Source organism: Stegostoma tigrinum, chromosome 29 (genome assembly GCF_030684315.1).
Source record: "Stegostoma tigrinum isolate sSteTig4 chromosome 29, sSteTig4.hap1, whole genome shotgun sequence".
In the NCBI taxonomy this organism is placed as follows: domain Eukaryota; kingdom Metazoa; phylum Chordata; class Chondrichthyes; order Orectolobiformes; family Stegostomatidae; genus Stegostoma; species Stegostoma tigrinum.
The window spans coordinates 40,944,567-40,959,566 of NC_081382.1; the positions used below are offsets into that span (position 1 = coordinate 40,944,567).

General features: G+C 47.9%; 1 protein-coding gene across 3 annotated transcripts in view; it reads right to left on the minus strand.

The window, feature by feature from the left end:
- LOC125465298 (inactive phospholipid phosphatase 7) overlaps positions 1-14,412 on the minus strand; it is a 44,203-nt gene extending 29,791 nt beyond the window's left edge. For all 3 annotated transcript variants that reach the window (XM_059638388.1, XM_048558593.2, XM_059638389.1), the window contains exon 1: positions 13,694-14,412. In XM_059638388.1, the coding sequence (XP_059494371.1) occupies positions 13,694-14,126 (433 nt within the window). In that variant the 5' untranslated portion in view covers positions 14,127-14,412. The remainder of the gene's footprint in view (positions 1-13,693) is intronic.
- Positions 14,413-15,000: the final 588 nt, after the last annotated feature.

A 15,000-nucleotide genomic window follows, 5' to 3' on the forward strand; every position in this document is an offset into this window, starting at 1 on the left:
AGATGTCTACACACACACAGTGTCAGAAATCTACACAAACACAGGTGTCAGAATTCTACACACACACACAGTGTCAGATATCAACACACACAGTGTCAGAAATCTACACACACACACACACAGTGTCAGATATCAACACACACAGTGTCAGAAATCTACACACACACAGTGTCAGAAATCTACACAAACACAGGTGTCAGAATTCTACACAAACACAGTGTCAGAAATCTACACACACACACAGTGTCAGAAATCTACACACACAGTGTCAGAAATCTACACACACACAGTGTCAGAAATCTACACACACACAGTGTCAGAAATCTAACCACGCACAGTGTCAGAAATCTACACACACAGTGTCAGAAATCTACACAAACACAGTGTCAGAAATCTACACGCACACAGTGTCAGAAATCTACACACACAGTGTCAGAAATCTTCACACACACAGTGTCAGAAATCTACACACAGTGTCAGAAATCTACACACACACACAGTGTCAGAAATCTACACACACAAAGTGTCAGAAATCTACACAAACACAGTGTCAGAAATCTACACACACACACACACACACACAGTGTCAGAAATCTACACACACACAGTGTCAGAAATCTACATACACACAGTGTCAGAAATCTACACAAACACAGTGTCAGAAATCTACACACACACAGTGTCAGAAATCTACACACACACACACAAGTGTCAGAAATCTACACACACACAGTGTCAGAAATCTACACACACACAGTGTCAGAAATCTACACACACAGTGTCAGAAATCTCCACACACACAGTGTCAGAAATCTACACACACAGAGTCAGAAATCTACACACACACACACAGTGGCAGAAATCTATACACACACACACACACACAGTGGCAGAAATCTACACACACAGTGTCAGAAATCTACACACACACAATGTCAGAAATCTACACACAGTGTCAGAAATCTACACACACAGAGTGTCAGAAATCTACACACAGTGTCAGAAATCTGCTCACACATCGCGTCAGATATCTACACACACACAGTATCAGAAATCTACACACACAGTGTCAGAAATCTACACACACACACAGTGTCAGAAATCTACACTCACACAGTGTCAGAAATCTACACACACACACACAGTGTCAGAAACCTACACAAACACAGTGTCAGAAATCTACACACACACAGTATCAGAAATCTACACACACACACACAGTGTCAGAAATCTACACACACAGTGTCAGAAATCTACACCCACAGTATCAGAAACCTACACACACACAGTGTCAGATGTCTACACACACACAGTGTCAGAAATCTACACAAACACAGGTGTCAGAATTCTACACACACACACAGTGTCAGATATCAACACACACAGTGTCAGAAATCTACACACACACACACACAGTGTCAGATATCAACACACACAGTGTCAGAAATCTACACACACACAGTGTCAGAAATCTACACAAACACAGGTGTCAGAATTCTACACAAACACAGTGTCAGAAATCTACACACACACACAGTGTCAGAAATCTACACACACAGTGTCAGAAATCTACACACACACAGTGTCAGAAATCTACACACACAGAGTGTCAGAAATCTAAACACACACAGTGTTAGAAACCTACGCACACACACACAGTTTCAGAAATCTACACACACACACACAAGTGTCAGAAATCTACACATACACAGTGTCAGAAATCTACACACACACAGTGTCAGAAATCTACACACACAGTGTCAGAAATCTCCACACACACAGTGTCACAAATCTACACACACAGAGTCAGAAATCTACACACACACACACAGTGGCAGAAATCTATACACACACACACACACACAGTGGCAGAAATCTACACACACAGTGTCAGAAATCTACACACACACAATGTCAGAAATCTACACACAGTGTCAGAAATCTACACACACAGAGTGTCAGAAATCTACACACAGTGTCAGAAATCTGCTCACACATAGCGTCAGATATCTACACACACACAGTATCAGAAATCTACACACACAGTGTCAGAAATCTACACACACACACACACAGTGTCAGAAATCTACACTCACACAGTGTCAGAAATCTACACACACACAGTGTCAGAAATCTATGTACGGGAGGCTCTGGTTGTTTGCACACACAGAATTGTAGCAGTGCCTGGAATCAGCAGATACTACCATTTATAACCGACCTCGAGGTTCCAGAGGAGATTGGTAACACAGACACAGCCTGGATGCTCAGGTGAAACGGTGTGAATTTTACAGCACACTTATCCCCATGTCACTGAACACCACTGAGATCCTGCACCAACTTGTGGCCCTCTCTTGGACTAGAAAGCTCCTTGTTTTCAAATCCCTCCATGCTGCCATGTCCTTTCCCTGGCTCTATGATCTCCCTCAGCCCTACAACCCTCTGTCCACTCACATTTCTAGCCTCCAGAGGGCTTTTTGGTTCGTGACTCCACCGTCAGTCACTGTAATTTGATTTGTTTAAGGTCAAGCTCTGAAATTTCCCCCAAAAACCTTTTCACCTCTCTACCTTCCCTGAAGACAATTCTTAAGACCTCTCTCTTTAATAAACCTTTTGATGAGTGTTTCTAATCCTTCTTTTTTGGCCCATGCTTTAAGTTCCTGGGAAGCACCTTGGGATACTTTAATCTGTCAGAGGTGGTATATAAATGTAAGCTGTTCTGAAATAATTGTCCATTAAACCCATCAGAAAAAATGTTAATTTCCACAATGAACATCAGAAGTGCCCAACTAGTGACATGATATTTGTTAATAAAAGCATTAAAACCGAAATATTCTAACTCCTGTTAGTTCTAGAGATGTGTCATATCAGATTTGCAACATTAACTCGATTTCTCTCGGCACAGATGTCGCCAAGCCTGCTGAATTGTTCCAACAATTGTTGTTTCTAATCATTGATAACTGCTAATGATTGTTGATCAATCCTTCATACTCAGAAAGTGAATAATTACAAGTGTGTACTTTCATTCCATCTGTGTGGAGGGGCTGGTGTTGGACAAGGTCAGAAGTCACACGACACCAGGTTATAACCCAACAGGTTTACTGGAAATCACAAGTTTGTCAAGTGAGGAACCACTTCACGTGATGAAGGAGCAGCGCTCCGAAAGCTTATGATTTCAGATAAACCTGCTGGACTATAACCTGGTATAACAAGGTGTGGAGCTGGATGGACACAGCAGGTCGAGCAGCATCAGAGGAGCAGGAAAGCTGACATTTTGGGCCTAGACCCTTCTTCCTGCTCCTCTGATGCTGCTTGGCCTGCTGTGTCCATCCAGCTCCACACCTGGTTATCTCAGATTATCCAGCATCTGCAGCTCCTACTATCTCTGGACTATAACCTGGTTTTGTGTGATCTCCAACTTCATTCCATCTGGTAGTGAATTGGAAATTTTGGAAATATCAATATTTAAACGATTTTCTTTTATTTCTCTAACTCTACTTTTCTTCCCCTCCTGCTTCTTGTTGTTTCTGTCTGTGATTTCACTCCAATTCACCCACGTTAAGTGATACTCCTCCTCAGTTCTACTCTTGTTTCGTTCTTGATCATTTAGTCTCCTTATTTCATAAGATAGAGTGTTGAGTGCACACAAAGTTTCATCAGCTCATACGTCCAATAACAAAAAGGGTGCAGAAAGAGGCCATTCAGCCCATCAAGTCTTCTGCAGCCTTCTGAAGAGCTACCCAGCTCCCCCACCCATCTCCATAACCTCATGTGGGCTACCCCACCTGTCCTGCACATCCCTGAACACTACAGAAATTTAGCATGGCCAGTCCACCCAACCTGCACATCTTTGGACTGTGGGAGGAAACCGGAGCACCTGGCGGAAACCCACGCAGACACGGGGAGAATGTGCAAATTCCACACAGTTACCTGTGGCTGGAATTGAACCCAGGTCCCTGGGGCTGTGCTAACCATTCAGCCACTCCTTGTAACATAAGAAACTAACGGATACCTTGGTTATGAGGAATCCAACAACCATTAATTCTAGCTAACTATTACATGCAAGTATTACATTTCTCATTTATACAAATGTTTGGGCTAAAATTCAGCAATTAGATTAACAACACAACAGTGTGCTTCCAGTAGAGTGTCATGTTTCAAGTGATCCTGGGATAAGATGGAGTCTGGCACCTATATCCCCTCAGGTCACATGCAGTGACATGGCAATGATGTCAGGAGCATTACTCTTACTGCATATTGCATGGCACAGCACTAACTACAGTTCAACAAGTCGAATTCCTGAGTATTCCACGTGATGAACCATCCAACAAAATCTGTAGCAGTGAAGCCCTGTATCAGTTCACCACATAAAGGCACAGCACAGAAGGAGGCCATTCAGCCCATCATGCTCGCACCAGCTCATCAACCAAGCATCATCGCTATCTCCAATCTCCCGCCTTTTCTCTCCATATACCCTGTACCATTTCCACCCAAATAGCCAACCAATGCCCCTCTTGAATGTTTCAATTGAACCTGCCTCCACCACATTTCCAGGCAGTGCATTCCAGATCTAATCTAACTGATGAGTGTAAAAACCTATCCTCACATCGCCCTTGCAAATTATTGTAAACCTATACCCTCTCGTTCTGAGATAACAAGGTGTGGAGCTGGATGAACACAGCAAGCCAAGCAGCATCTGAGGAGCAGGAAAGCTGACGTTTCGGGCCTAGACCCTTCCTCGTTCTTGTTCCTTTTACAACTGGAAAAAGTTTCTCCTTGTATCTCCTCTGTCCAGCCTGCTCATTATTTTGAAAACTTCTATCAGATTTCCTCTCTGCCTTCATCTTCAATCTGCATTCATTGCTGAAGTTTCGCATCCCTGGAATGATTCTTATGAATGCATTGACATCTTTCCTATAATGTAGTGCCACAACAGTCCACAGGCTAACAACTGCATTGGTCTGAGATATGGATCTTCCTCCAATCATAAAGCCCATTAATCTACATGGAATATCTTAAGAAATGATTAAAAGTGCTGTGCAGCTCAATCAGAAGGTTGTGGGTTCAGGTCGCGGGCCTGAGCATATCTGCCTCTTCTTTTCCCTGGAGTGTTGGAGATTGAGGAGTGGCCTTACAGAGGTTAATAAAATCATGAGGGGTACAGAGAATCGCAGTAGTCTTTTGCCCAGGGTAGGGGAGTCTAAAACTATTTAAGGGGAGAGGAGGATGACTTAGAAGGGACCCGAGGTGCAACATTTTCCATGCAGAGACTGGTTCATGTATCGAATGAACATTCAGAGGAAGTGGTGGGTGTGGGTACAGTTACAACATTTAAAAGGCATTTGGATAAGTTCATGAATAGGAAAGGTTTGGAGGGTTATGGCCGGGAGCAGGCAGGTGGGACTGGTTTAGTTTGGGATCATGGACAGGTTGGGCTGAAGGCTCTGTTTCCACGCTTCAGGACAGTCGCAGTGTTGATTTACAGGAGGCCCTGTCTTTTTGATTACATTATTAAACATGAGCTCATCTGCCTTTTCAGGTTTACTGCGGCCTGCCAAGCTTCATACAACCAAGCAACACCACCACACAATATCTGCTCAAACGGTTGGGTTTTTTATTCATTCATGGGATGTGGGCGTCACTGGCTGGGCCCAGAATTTATTATCCATCCCTAATCGCTTAGAGGGCTGTTCACAGTCACCGATATTGCTGTGGGCCTGGAGTCACATGTAAGTGAGGATGACAGATTTCCTTCCATAAGACCATAAGACCATAAGACATAGGAGTGGAAGTAAGGCCATTCGGCCCATCAAGTCCACTTCGCCATTTAAATCATGGCTGATGGGCATTTCAACTCCACTTCCCTGGACTCTCCCCGTAGCCCTTAATTCCTTGCGAGATCAAGAATTTATCAGTCTCTGCCTTGAAAACATTTAACATCCCGGCCTCCACTGCATTCTGTGGCAATGAATTACACAAGCTCACCACTCTCTGGCTGAAGAAATGTCGTCTCATTTCAGTTTTAAATTTACCCCCTCTAATTCTAAGGCTGTGCCCATGGGTCCTAGTCTCCCCACCTAACGGAAACAACTTCCTAGCGTCCACCCCTTCTAAACCATACATTATCTAGTAAGTTTCTATTAGATCTCCCCTCAACCTTCTAAACTCTAATGAGTACAATCCCAGGATCCTTAGCCGTTCATCATACATTAAACCTACCATTTCAGGGATCATCCGTGTGAATCTCCGCTGGACACGCTCCAGGGCTAGTATGTCCTTCCTGAGGTGTGGGGCCCAAAAGGCATTATTGAAACAGATGGGTTTTGTTTTTATTATCGATGGTGGGTACGGAGTTTTATTGAATTCAAATTTTAGAATCTGCCCTGGTGGGATTTGAACCCATATCCACAGAACGTTAGTCTTGGACTGTGGACTGATAGGTCCAGTGGCCTTACCACTACACAGCAGTCTCCCGTTAAATGTTGTGAAAAGGTGCTACATAAATGCATGGTTTCCTTTTATCAATGAGTGGAAACATAGAAAACAGGAGCTAGGAGTGGGCCATTCGGCCCTTTGAGTCTGCTTCCCCATTCAATATGATCGTGGTTGATCGTCCAACTCAGTCCCTGCGTTCTCCCCACCCCCCAACACCCTTTGGATGCCTTTAGCCCCAAGAACTGTACCTATCTCCTTCTTGAAAACATTCAACATTATGTCCTTGGTCACTTTCTGCGGCAGGAAGTTCCACAGGCTCATCACTCCCTGATTTCTCCTCAAACATTGGATCAACGGACCTGAAACATTCACTCTGTCTCTCTCTTTCTCTGTCCACAGATATTGCTAGACCTGCTGAGTTTCTCCATCAATTTCCAAGTTTGTTTGTTTCAGATCTCCAGCATCCACAATCCCTTGTTTTATTTATCTGGGTTCGTGTGGCTGGTTAAAATGGTACGTTAACCCGGTTAAATTAATCTGAGTTAAATAAAATGTTAATCTGTCAACTCTAACGTTATAAACTTCAGTTTTGATCAGCTTGCTGTGTTTACCCTGGCTTCAGCCCTGGGGCTGTTCCATTATATCCCTCTGTCGAATGCAGTGACAGCAGGGTTATTGAAAGTCACTCCCAATCTGTGCTCTCTCAAGTTGCAGCAAACCTGTTTACGGCCAAGACCAGAAGCTACAGCCCTTAGCACTAATTGTTATTCGTGTTAGTCACACAATGAAGGGCAAATAGAATGGGGAACATTTCACCAATGGGACTTGACCCCACGTTATAGGCAGGGCCTCACTCAGCTGGGAGGGGTAGGATCTTAGGACCCAGGAGAAAGGAGTAAGCCATTCACCCCATCGAGTCTGCTCTACTATTCAATGACAGCACAGTAGCGCAGCAGTGAGCAGGGACCAGGGACCCTGGTTTGATTCCACCCTCGGGCCACCATCTGTGTGGAGTTTACACATTCTCCCTGTGTCTGCGCGGGTTTCCTCCGGGTGCTCCGGTTTCCTCCCACAGTCCAAGGATGTGCAGGCTAGATGGATCGGCCGTGCTAAATTACCCGTAGTGTTCAGGGGTGTGTGGGTTAGGTGGGTTATAGGGGGATGGGTCGGTGTGGACTTGTTGGGCTGAAGGGCGCGTTTCCACACTAGGGATTCTATGTTGTTCTATGTAAGGTTGGTCTGATCATCCCCGAATCCAATATCCAGCCTTTTCCCCGTATTCTCTCACTGATTATAGTTGATATCTCAGTCTCTACAGCCCTCTGCAGAAAACACTTCTCCAGATTTGCTTCCCTCTCAGAGGAGAAATTCCTCCTCATCTCTGCTTTAGATGTGCTACCCCTTACTCTGAGATGATGCTGTCTAGTCCTAGACTCTCCCACAAGGGGCGACAACCTCTCCAATTCGACCCTGTCAAGTCCTCAAAGAATCATGGATGTTTCAGGAAGGTGGTCAGGCCGTGAGCATAGAACAAATATAGGCCGTCACCCAATTAATCAATCCTTCCAAAAAGCAGAATTGAACTTAAACACATGAAATACAGCTCACTCCTGTCCCAATCTGCTGGGCTTTCCCCATATTGTGCCACTTTCATCCCAGTCATGGAAACCCCTACAGTGCAGAAAGAAGCCAATCAGCACTAATCCTCTGTGGAGTGACCTATAACCCTGCATCTCCCATGGCCAACCCCTCTTTGGGCTGCAGGAGGGAACCCACACAGAGATGGAGAGAACTCAAGGCAGCCGCCTGAGAGTGGAATTGGGCGCTGGAGGCAGCTCTGCTAGTCACTGGACCAGGGCGCTGGAGGCAGCCCTGCTAGTCACTGAGCCACCAATGCTTTTAGACTATCCCTGTCGAATCCTCCTTTTGAGCAGCACGTCCCGAATCGCAAGAACTCACTGCTTCAAAAATTTTTATCTCGCCTTCTGCCAGTTTCTTGCCCGATTATAATTGCATACTCTAGTAACTGAGCCTGATGGCTGTGGGAGCAGGGTCTTAGCATTCACACAATTCAAACCTTCAGTGGGTTCAACAAACTGAAATAACACGAGCTCTTTTGCAAGGTGTTACTGTTAGACATCTTTGTTTCTCATATTCATTGGAGAAAGGAGAAGAACCACATGGAAATGTAGGATTTAGGGCTTTTGTCCCAAAAGACACAGTCTGGCCAGGCTTTCTGCCCACCCCCATGAATAACAGATGATCTGAGACTGTCTGAAGCAACACCATTATGTGGTTTAGGATGAACTCAGCCAAATTATACAAAGCAGCACATTCACTGTTTCTGGATCCAGTGGCTGTGTTCTCTGTATCTGAGGGAGCGGGCACTGTCGGAGGGTCAGCGCTGAGGGAGCGGGCACTGTCGGAGGGTCAGTACTGAGGGAGCGGGCACTGTCGGAGGGTCAGTGCTGAGGGAGCGGGCACTGTCGGAGGGTCAGTGCTGAGGGAGCGGGCACTGTCGGAGGGCCAGCGCTGAGGAAGCGGGCACTGTCGGAGGGTCAGTGCTGAGGGAGCGGGCACTGTCGGAGGTTCAGTGCTGAGGGAGCGGGCACTGTTGGAGGGTCAGCGCTGAGGGTGCGGGCATTGTCAGAAGGTCAGTGCTGAGGGAGTGGGCACTGTCAGAGGGTCAGTGCTGAGTGAGCGCCGCCCTGTCGGAGGGTCAGTGCTGAGGGAGCGGGCACTGTCGGAGGGTCAGTGCTGAGGGAGCAGCGCACTGTCGGAGGGTCAGTGCTGAGGCAGTTTCTGTTTTTTGACCCTCACTCACACTACATCAGACACTCATTTGTTTCAACAGATGCTCCATCACTCTCAATGGTTGAGTGGAACCAGGCTATTGCTGAAATGGCTTCCCCCTGTTCATTTCCAGCCAATCTCTGGTCCCATTTTTAAGCTGGCTTGTTCCTTCCTCGTGCCATCGAAATATTAGCCCCTTTTAGAAGTTTGGCTACCAACTGTACCTTGATCTTCTGCATTCCTGATCCATACCTTGTGATGATTGTTCCTAGTCAATAGGACACTTGCTGGAAAATAGGATAGAACAGTTAGGTGGCAGACACAGGTGTGATGGGCTGAAGGGCCTGTTTTCTGCACTGTAGATCTCCACAACTCATGTTCCATTTGTCCCCCTCCCTCTGTTCCAGGCCCAGAAATACCTCCATTCCATCGCACTGGGAACTCACAGATCATGGAAATACTGCTCAGAACCTCTCAGAAATTCCTCCCCTTCTATTCCCTTGACTTCAATATCACCTTAACTGGTATTTGAGGAATTAAAGCCCACACCCCACCACCCCGCCCCCCACCCCGGTCTCACCACTCTACGGTCCTTGGGCGTCTCCTAGTTCCCTATTATTCACTCATTGGAGGGTTGTCACTGGATGGTCCCAGCTTTCATTGCCCCGTCCCTAGTTGCCCCTTGAGAAGGTGGGGGTGAGCTGCCTTCTTGACCCACTGCAGTCCACATGCTGTTGGTAGAGCCACAATGCCCCTAGGGAGGGAATTCTGGGATTTTGACCCAGTATCCCTATCACTCCCTTTTTCACTTTTCTATCCTAACCAAATGGGCTCTTTGCTTGGCCCCTCAAAAACCAGCTCCCCTTCCCAACACGACAATCATAGAATCGTACCAATATGGAAGCTAGCCATTCGGCCCATCAAATCCACACTAACCCTGCAAGATCACACGCCTGCCTCTGTAAACCTGCATTCCCCATGGCTGACCCACCCGGCCTGCACATCCCTGCATACTCTGGGTAATCTAGCATGGCAAATCCACCCTAACCTGCACATCTATGGACTGTGGGAGGAACACGGAGCACCCGGAGGAAACCTGTGCAGGCACGGGGAGAATGTGCAAACTCCACGCAGACCCTGGCGCTGTGAGACAACAGTGCCGACCACTGAGGCGCCGTGCCACCCAACATCTTCCCTCATTAGCACGGCCATTCCAACCCCATGTTTACCTTCTTATATTTGAAGCCTTTATATCTTGATGAGTTAAATGCCGAGATATCACTTGTGATAATCCATGTTTTCATCTTCATATTGCCACATGGCTCACTGCGTTGATAGCTCAGCAATCCTATTTAACCAGGGCTTGTACATTTACACACCCGTAACAAAATGCTACCTTCGTCATTCCTCACAGTCCTCTGCAATGTGTAAGGTGAGTAAGGTGTGAGGGGCATGTGCTGAGGTGAACGCGGTCCTTGGTTGAGGGGGTCACTAACAAGGAGCTGTAATCTCAAGATGAAAGGCAGAAGGTTTAGAGAGATTATTGGAAAACATTTTGAACCCAGGGGGCTCTGGAATGTCCTGCCGAGGAGGGGAGTTGAAGAGGGAATGTCTCACAACCTTTGAAAGGGATGTGGAAGAGCATTTGAAATGTTATATCATTCAAGGATATGGGCCGTGTGTTGGAACTGGAACTGGTGTAGCTTTAGAGTTGTTTTTATCAGACTTGAAGGGCCAAAGGGCCTCATAGAATCATACAGTGCAGAAGGAGCCATTTGGTCCATCGGGTCTGTACCACCAGACTATCCCCACACTTCTGTCCTGTAAGATTTGATGATTTTTCTTTCCTGTCCACAGTTTTCAATCTCTTCCAGCGGTCAAGGTGTCACCATAGAGGAGGGAGCATGGGAGAGGGGCTTGAGGGAGGCAGTGGAGGGTCACTATGGCTGCGGGCCTTTTGCACACCCTAACGTTACAGAGAAACAACAGGCACCTTGGGCTGGGTGACGGCCGAATGGCACTATCGCATAAACTACTAACTCAGAGACCCTTGTAATACTCTGGGGACCCAGGTTCTAATCCTGTTTATAGAGTCATACAGCATGGAAACAGACCCCTCAGCCCAACTTACCCGCATTGATCAGACGTCTCAATGTAGCCTATTCATTTTGGTAAGGCAGACTAGGGCAGGACTTTGGATAACAAAGTGTGGAGCTGGATGAACACAGCAGGCCAAGCAACATCTCAAGAGCACAAAAGCTTACGTTTCAGGCCTAGACCCTTCCTTTTAGGCCCGAAACGTCAGCTTTCCTGCTCCTCTACTGCAGCTTGTCCTGCTGTGTTCATCCAGCTCCACACCTTGTTATCTCAGATTCTCCAGCGTCTGCAGTTCCTACTATCTCTAGGGCAGATGGTTTGTGGTAGTGTCCTGGGAATGTCGCTGAACAAAGAGAACTATGGGTGCCAGGGAATAATTCCCTGAAAGTGGAGTCCTAGATGGACAGGATAGTGATGAAGCTCAGGGATAATGGGAACTGCAGATGCTGGAGAATCCAAGACAATAAAATGTGAGGCTGGATGAACACAGCAGGCCCAGCAGCATCTCAGGAGCACAAAAGCTGACGTTTCGGGCCTAGACCCTTCATCAGAGAGGGGGATGGGGAGAGGGCTCTGGAATAAATAGGGACAGAGGGGGAGGCGGACTGAAGATGGATAGAGGAGAAGATAGGTGGAGAGGAGAGTATAGGTGGGGAGGTGGGGAGGGGATAGGTCAGTCTGGGGAGGACGGGCAGGTCAAGGAGGCAGGATGATGTTAGTAGGTGGGAAACGGAGGTGCTCCCCAGACTGTCCGTCCTCCCTGGTCTGACCTATCGCCTCCCCACCTATACTCTCCTCTTCACCTATCTTCTCTATCCATTTTTGATCCGCCTCCCCCTCTCTCCCTATTTATTCCAGTTCCCTCTCCTTATATTTGAAGCCTTTATATCTTGATGAGTTAAATGCCGAGATATCACTTGTGATAATCCATGTTTTCATCTTCATATTGCCACATGGCTCACTGCGTTGATAGCTCAGCAATCCTATTTAACCAGGGCTTGTACATTTACACACCCGTAACAAAATGCTACCTTCGTCATTCCCCCTCTCTGATGAAGCGCCTAGGCCCGAAACATCAGCTTTTGCGTTCCTAAGATGCTGCTTGGCCTGCTGTGTCCATCCAGCCCAACACTGTGTTGTCTATCGTGATGACGGTGTTTGGCATGCATGTCTTCGTTTGTTCTGCGTGGTGAGTATTGGAATTGGAACATCAGTTCCGAGGAAGGCTCACCAGACCTGACACCTTAACTCTGATTTTTCGTCGAGATGCTGCCAGACATACTGAGCTTTTCCAGAAACCTCTGTTTTTGATCAGAGTTGGGACATTACGTTGCAGCTATAGAGGACATGGATTAGGGCCACTTTTGGAATACTGTGTTCGATTCTGGTCTCCCTGCTGTAGGAAGGATGTTGTGAAACTTGAAAGGGTTCAGAAAAGATTTACAAGGATGTTGCCAGGGTCGGAGGGTATGAGCTACAGGGAGAGGCTGATTGGGCTGGGGCTATTTTCCCTGGAGCATCGGGGGCTGAGGGGTGACCTTATAAAATCATGAGGGGCATGGATAGGGTGAATAGACAAGGTCTTTCTCCCAGGATGGGGGAGCCCAAAACTAGAGGGTGTAGGTTTAAATGAGGGAGGCAAGATTTCAAAGGGACCCTGAGGGGCAACGTTTTCACACAGCGGAGGGTGCATGGAATGGGCTGCCAGGGGAAGTGGTGGAGGCTGGTACAGTTACAGCATTTAGAAGGCATCAGGATGTGTGTATGAATAGGAAAGGTTTAGAGGGATATGGGCCAAATACTGGTTAGATTGGGATGTCTGGTCAGCATGGATGAGTTGGGCCAAAGGGCCTGTCGTTGACTATTCCTAATCAGCGCATGCCTTTCCAAATGCCTGTAACTCCTGCCCTTAGAATACTCCCCTTAGTGGAATTTAAATTAATTATTTTTTTAAATTCTGGAATTAAGAATCTAATGATGATCATGAAACTGTTGTTGATTGATAGAAAACCCATCTGGTTCACGAAGCCCTTCATGGTTATTGTAGAGCACTACTAATCAGGGGTCGTGTGCCATCCTTACCTTGCTTGGCCCAAAGGTGACTCCAGACCGACAGCAATTTGACATAGGAGGGGTTGGAGGGATATGTGACAGGAGCTCAGTTTGGGATTACGTTTGGCTTGGACTGGATGGGCCAAAGGGTCTGTTTCTGTGCTGTATGATTCTATGCCCCTGGGCAATTAGGGATAGGTATTTATTGCCCATAAGAAAAGATCGCCCTCCCCTGCTACATCCCAAGCCCCACCCACAACAGCTGCAACCATCTATGGCCTGACGCACTACCCGCCCCCACCCCCTATCGAATCCTCACCAAACAGAAGATTGAAGATGACCTCCTGCCCAGCTGAGGTGTTGCTCTTGGTCAGACAGAAGACAGTGCCTCCGATCCAGGGCACCCCGTGACCCGTTACCCCGATTAGCTTGACGATAGGCCGGGCGCTGGCCCAGCTGGAGGAGCTGTTGGCACAGACACCTATCCTCTTGGACAGACAGATGTCAATGGCCATCAGCGAGTTAATGGCGATTCCACGCAGAGACGGGTTGAGCTGCATGCAGTCCTCCTCGGGCAGATGGGGGCAATCTTTCCCCTCAGGTGGCAGGGCCTGTTGCTGCCCGCTGCACTTCCTCAGCGAGCCCCGGCCCTCTTGAGTGACCCTCATAGCCTGGGTGAGGGACATGAACTCAGCTCTGTTCAGAACGTTGTTCCTCTCCCTGGCGCGCGATCTGCTCTGCTGAACCGGCATCGCATCTGGCTTACGCTGCTCTCATCCACGTGTTCTGCACACAAACTGGAGAGGTTCTGGCAGATGGAGAGACAGACGCTTTGACTCTGAAAATGGAGGTCTGCTCGGTCTTGCTGCTGTGGCGAGGCTGCAGAAATGGATAAATTTAGACGGCAAAAGAATTTCTGAGCCAGGCCCTGACAGCTGCACATACTGTGCCCAAGTGAAACACAGAGGCACCAATCCACAGCTCCATCCCAACTGCAGGAGAACCAATCCTACACAGAGCCCGGCTGCCGTCTCAGCTTCTCCCAGCTCCGTGCCCACTTGCAGTATTCAGAGGGCACTGTGGGTAATGTAGTTTTCACTTTCCTCAGGAGCAGAACTTCACACAAAGCTGCAGCGACGGATTCAAACACACGTTCTTCAACAGAGGGGGCTCAGAGCACAGCTGGGGTGAGGGTCAGTGCTGAGAGAGTGGGCACTGTCGGAGGGTCAGTGCTGAGGGAGCGCCGCACTTTTGGAGGGTCAGTGCTGAGGGAGTGGGCACTGTCGGAGGGTCAGTGCTGAGGGAGCGGGCACTGTCGGAGGGTCAGTGCTGAGGGAGTGGGCACTGTCGGAGGGTCAGTGCTGAGGGAGCGCCGCACTGTCAGAGGGTCAGTGCTGAGAGCGCGGGCACTGTCGGAGGGTCAGTGCTGAGGGAGTGGGCACTGTCGGAGGGTCAGTGCTGAGGGAATGGGCACTGTCACAGGGTCAGTGCTGAGGGAGTGGGCACTGTCGGAGGGTCAGTGCTGAGGGAGTGGGCACTGTTGGAGGGTCAGTGCTGAGGGAATGGGCACTGTCACAGGGTCAGTGCTGAGAGAGTGGGCACTGTCGGAGGGTCAGTGCTGAGGGA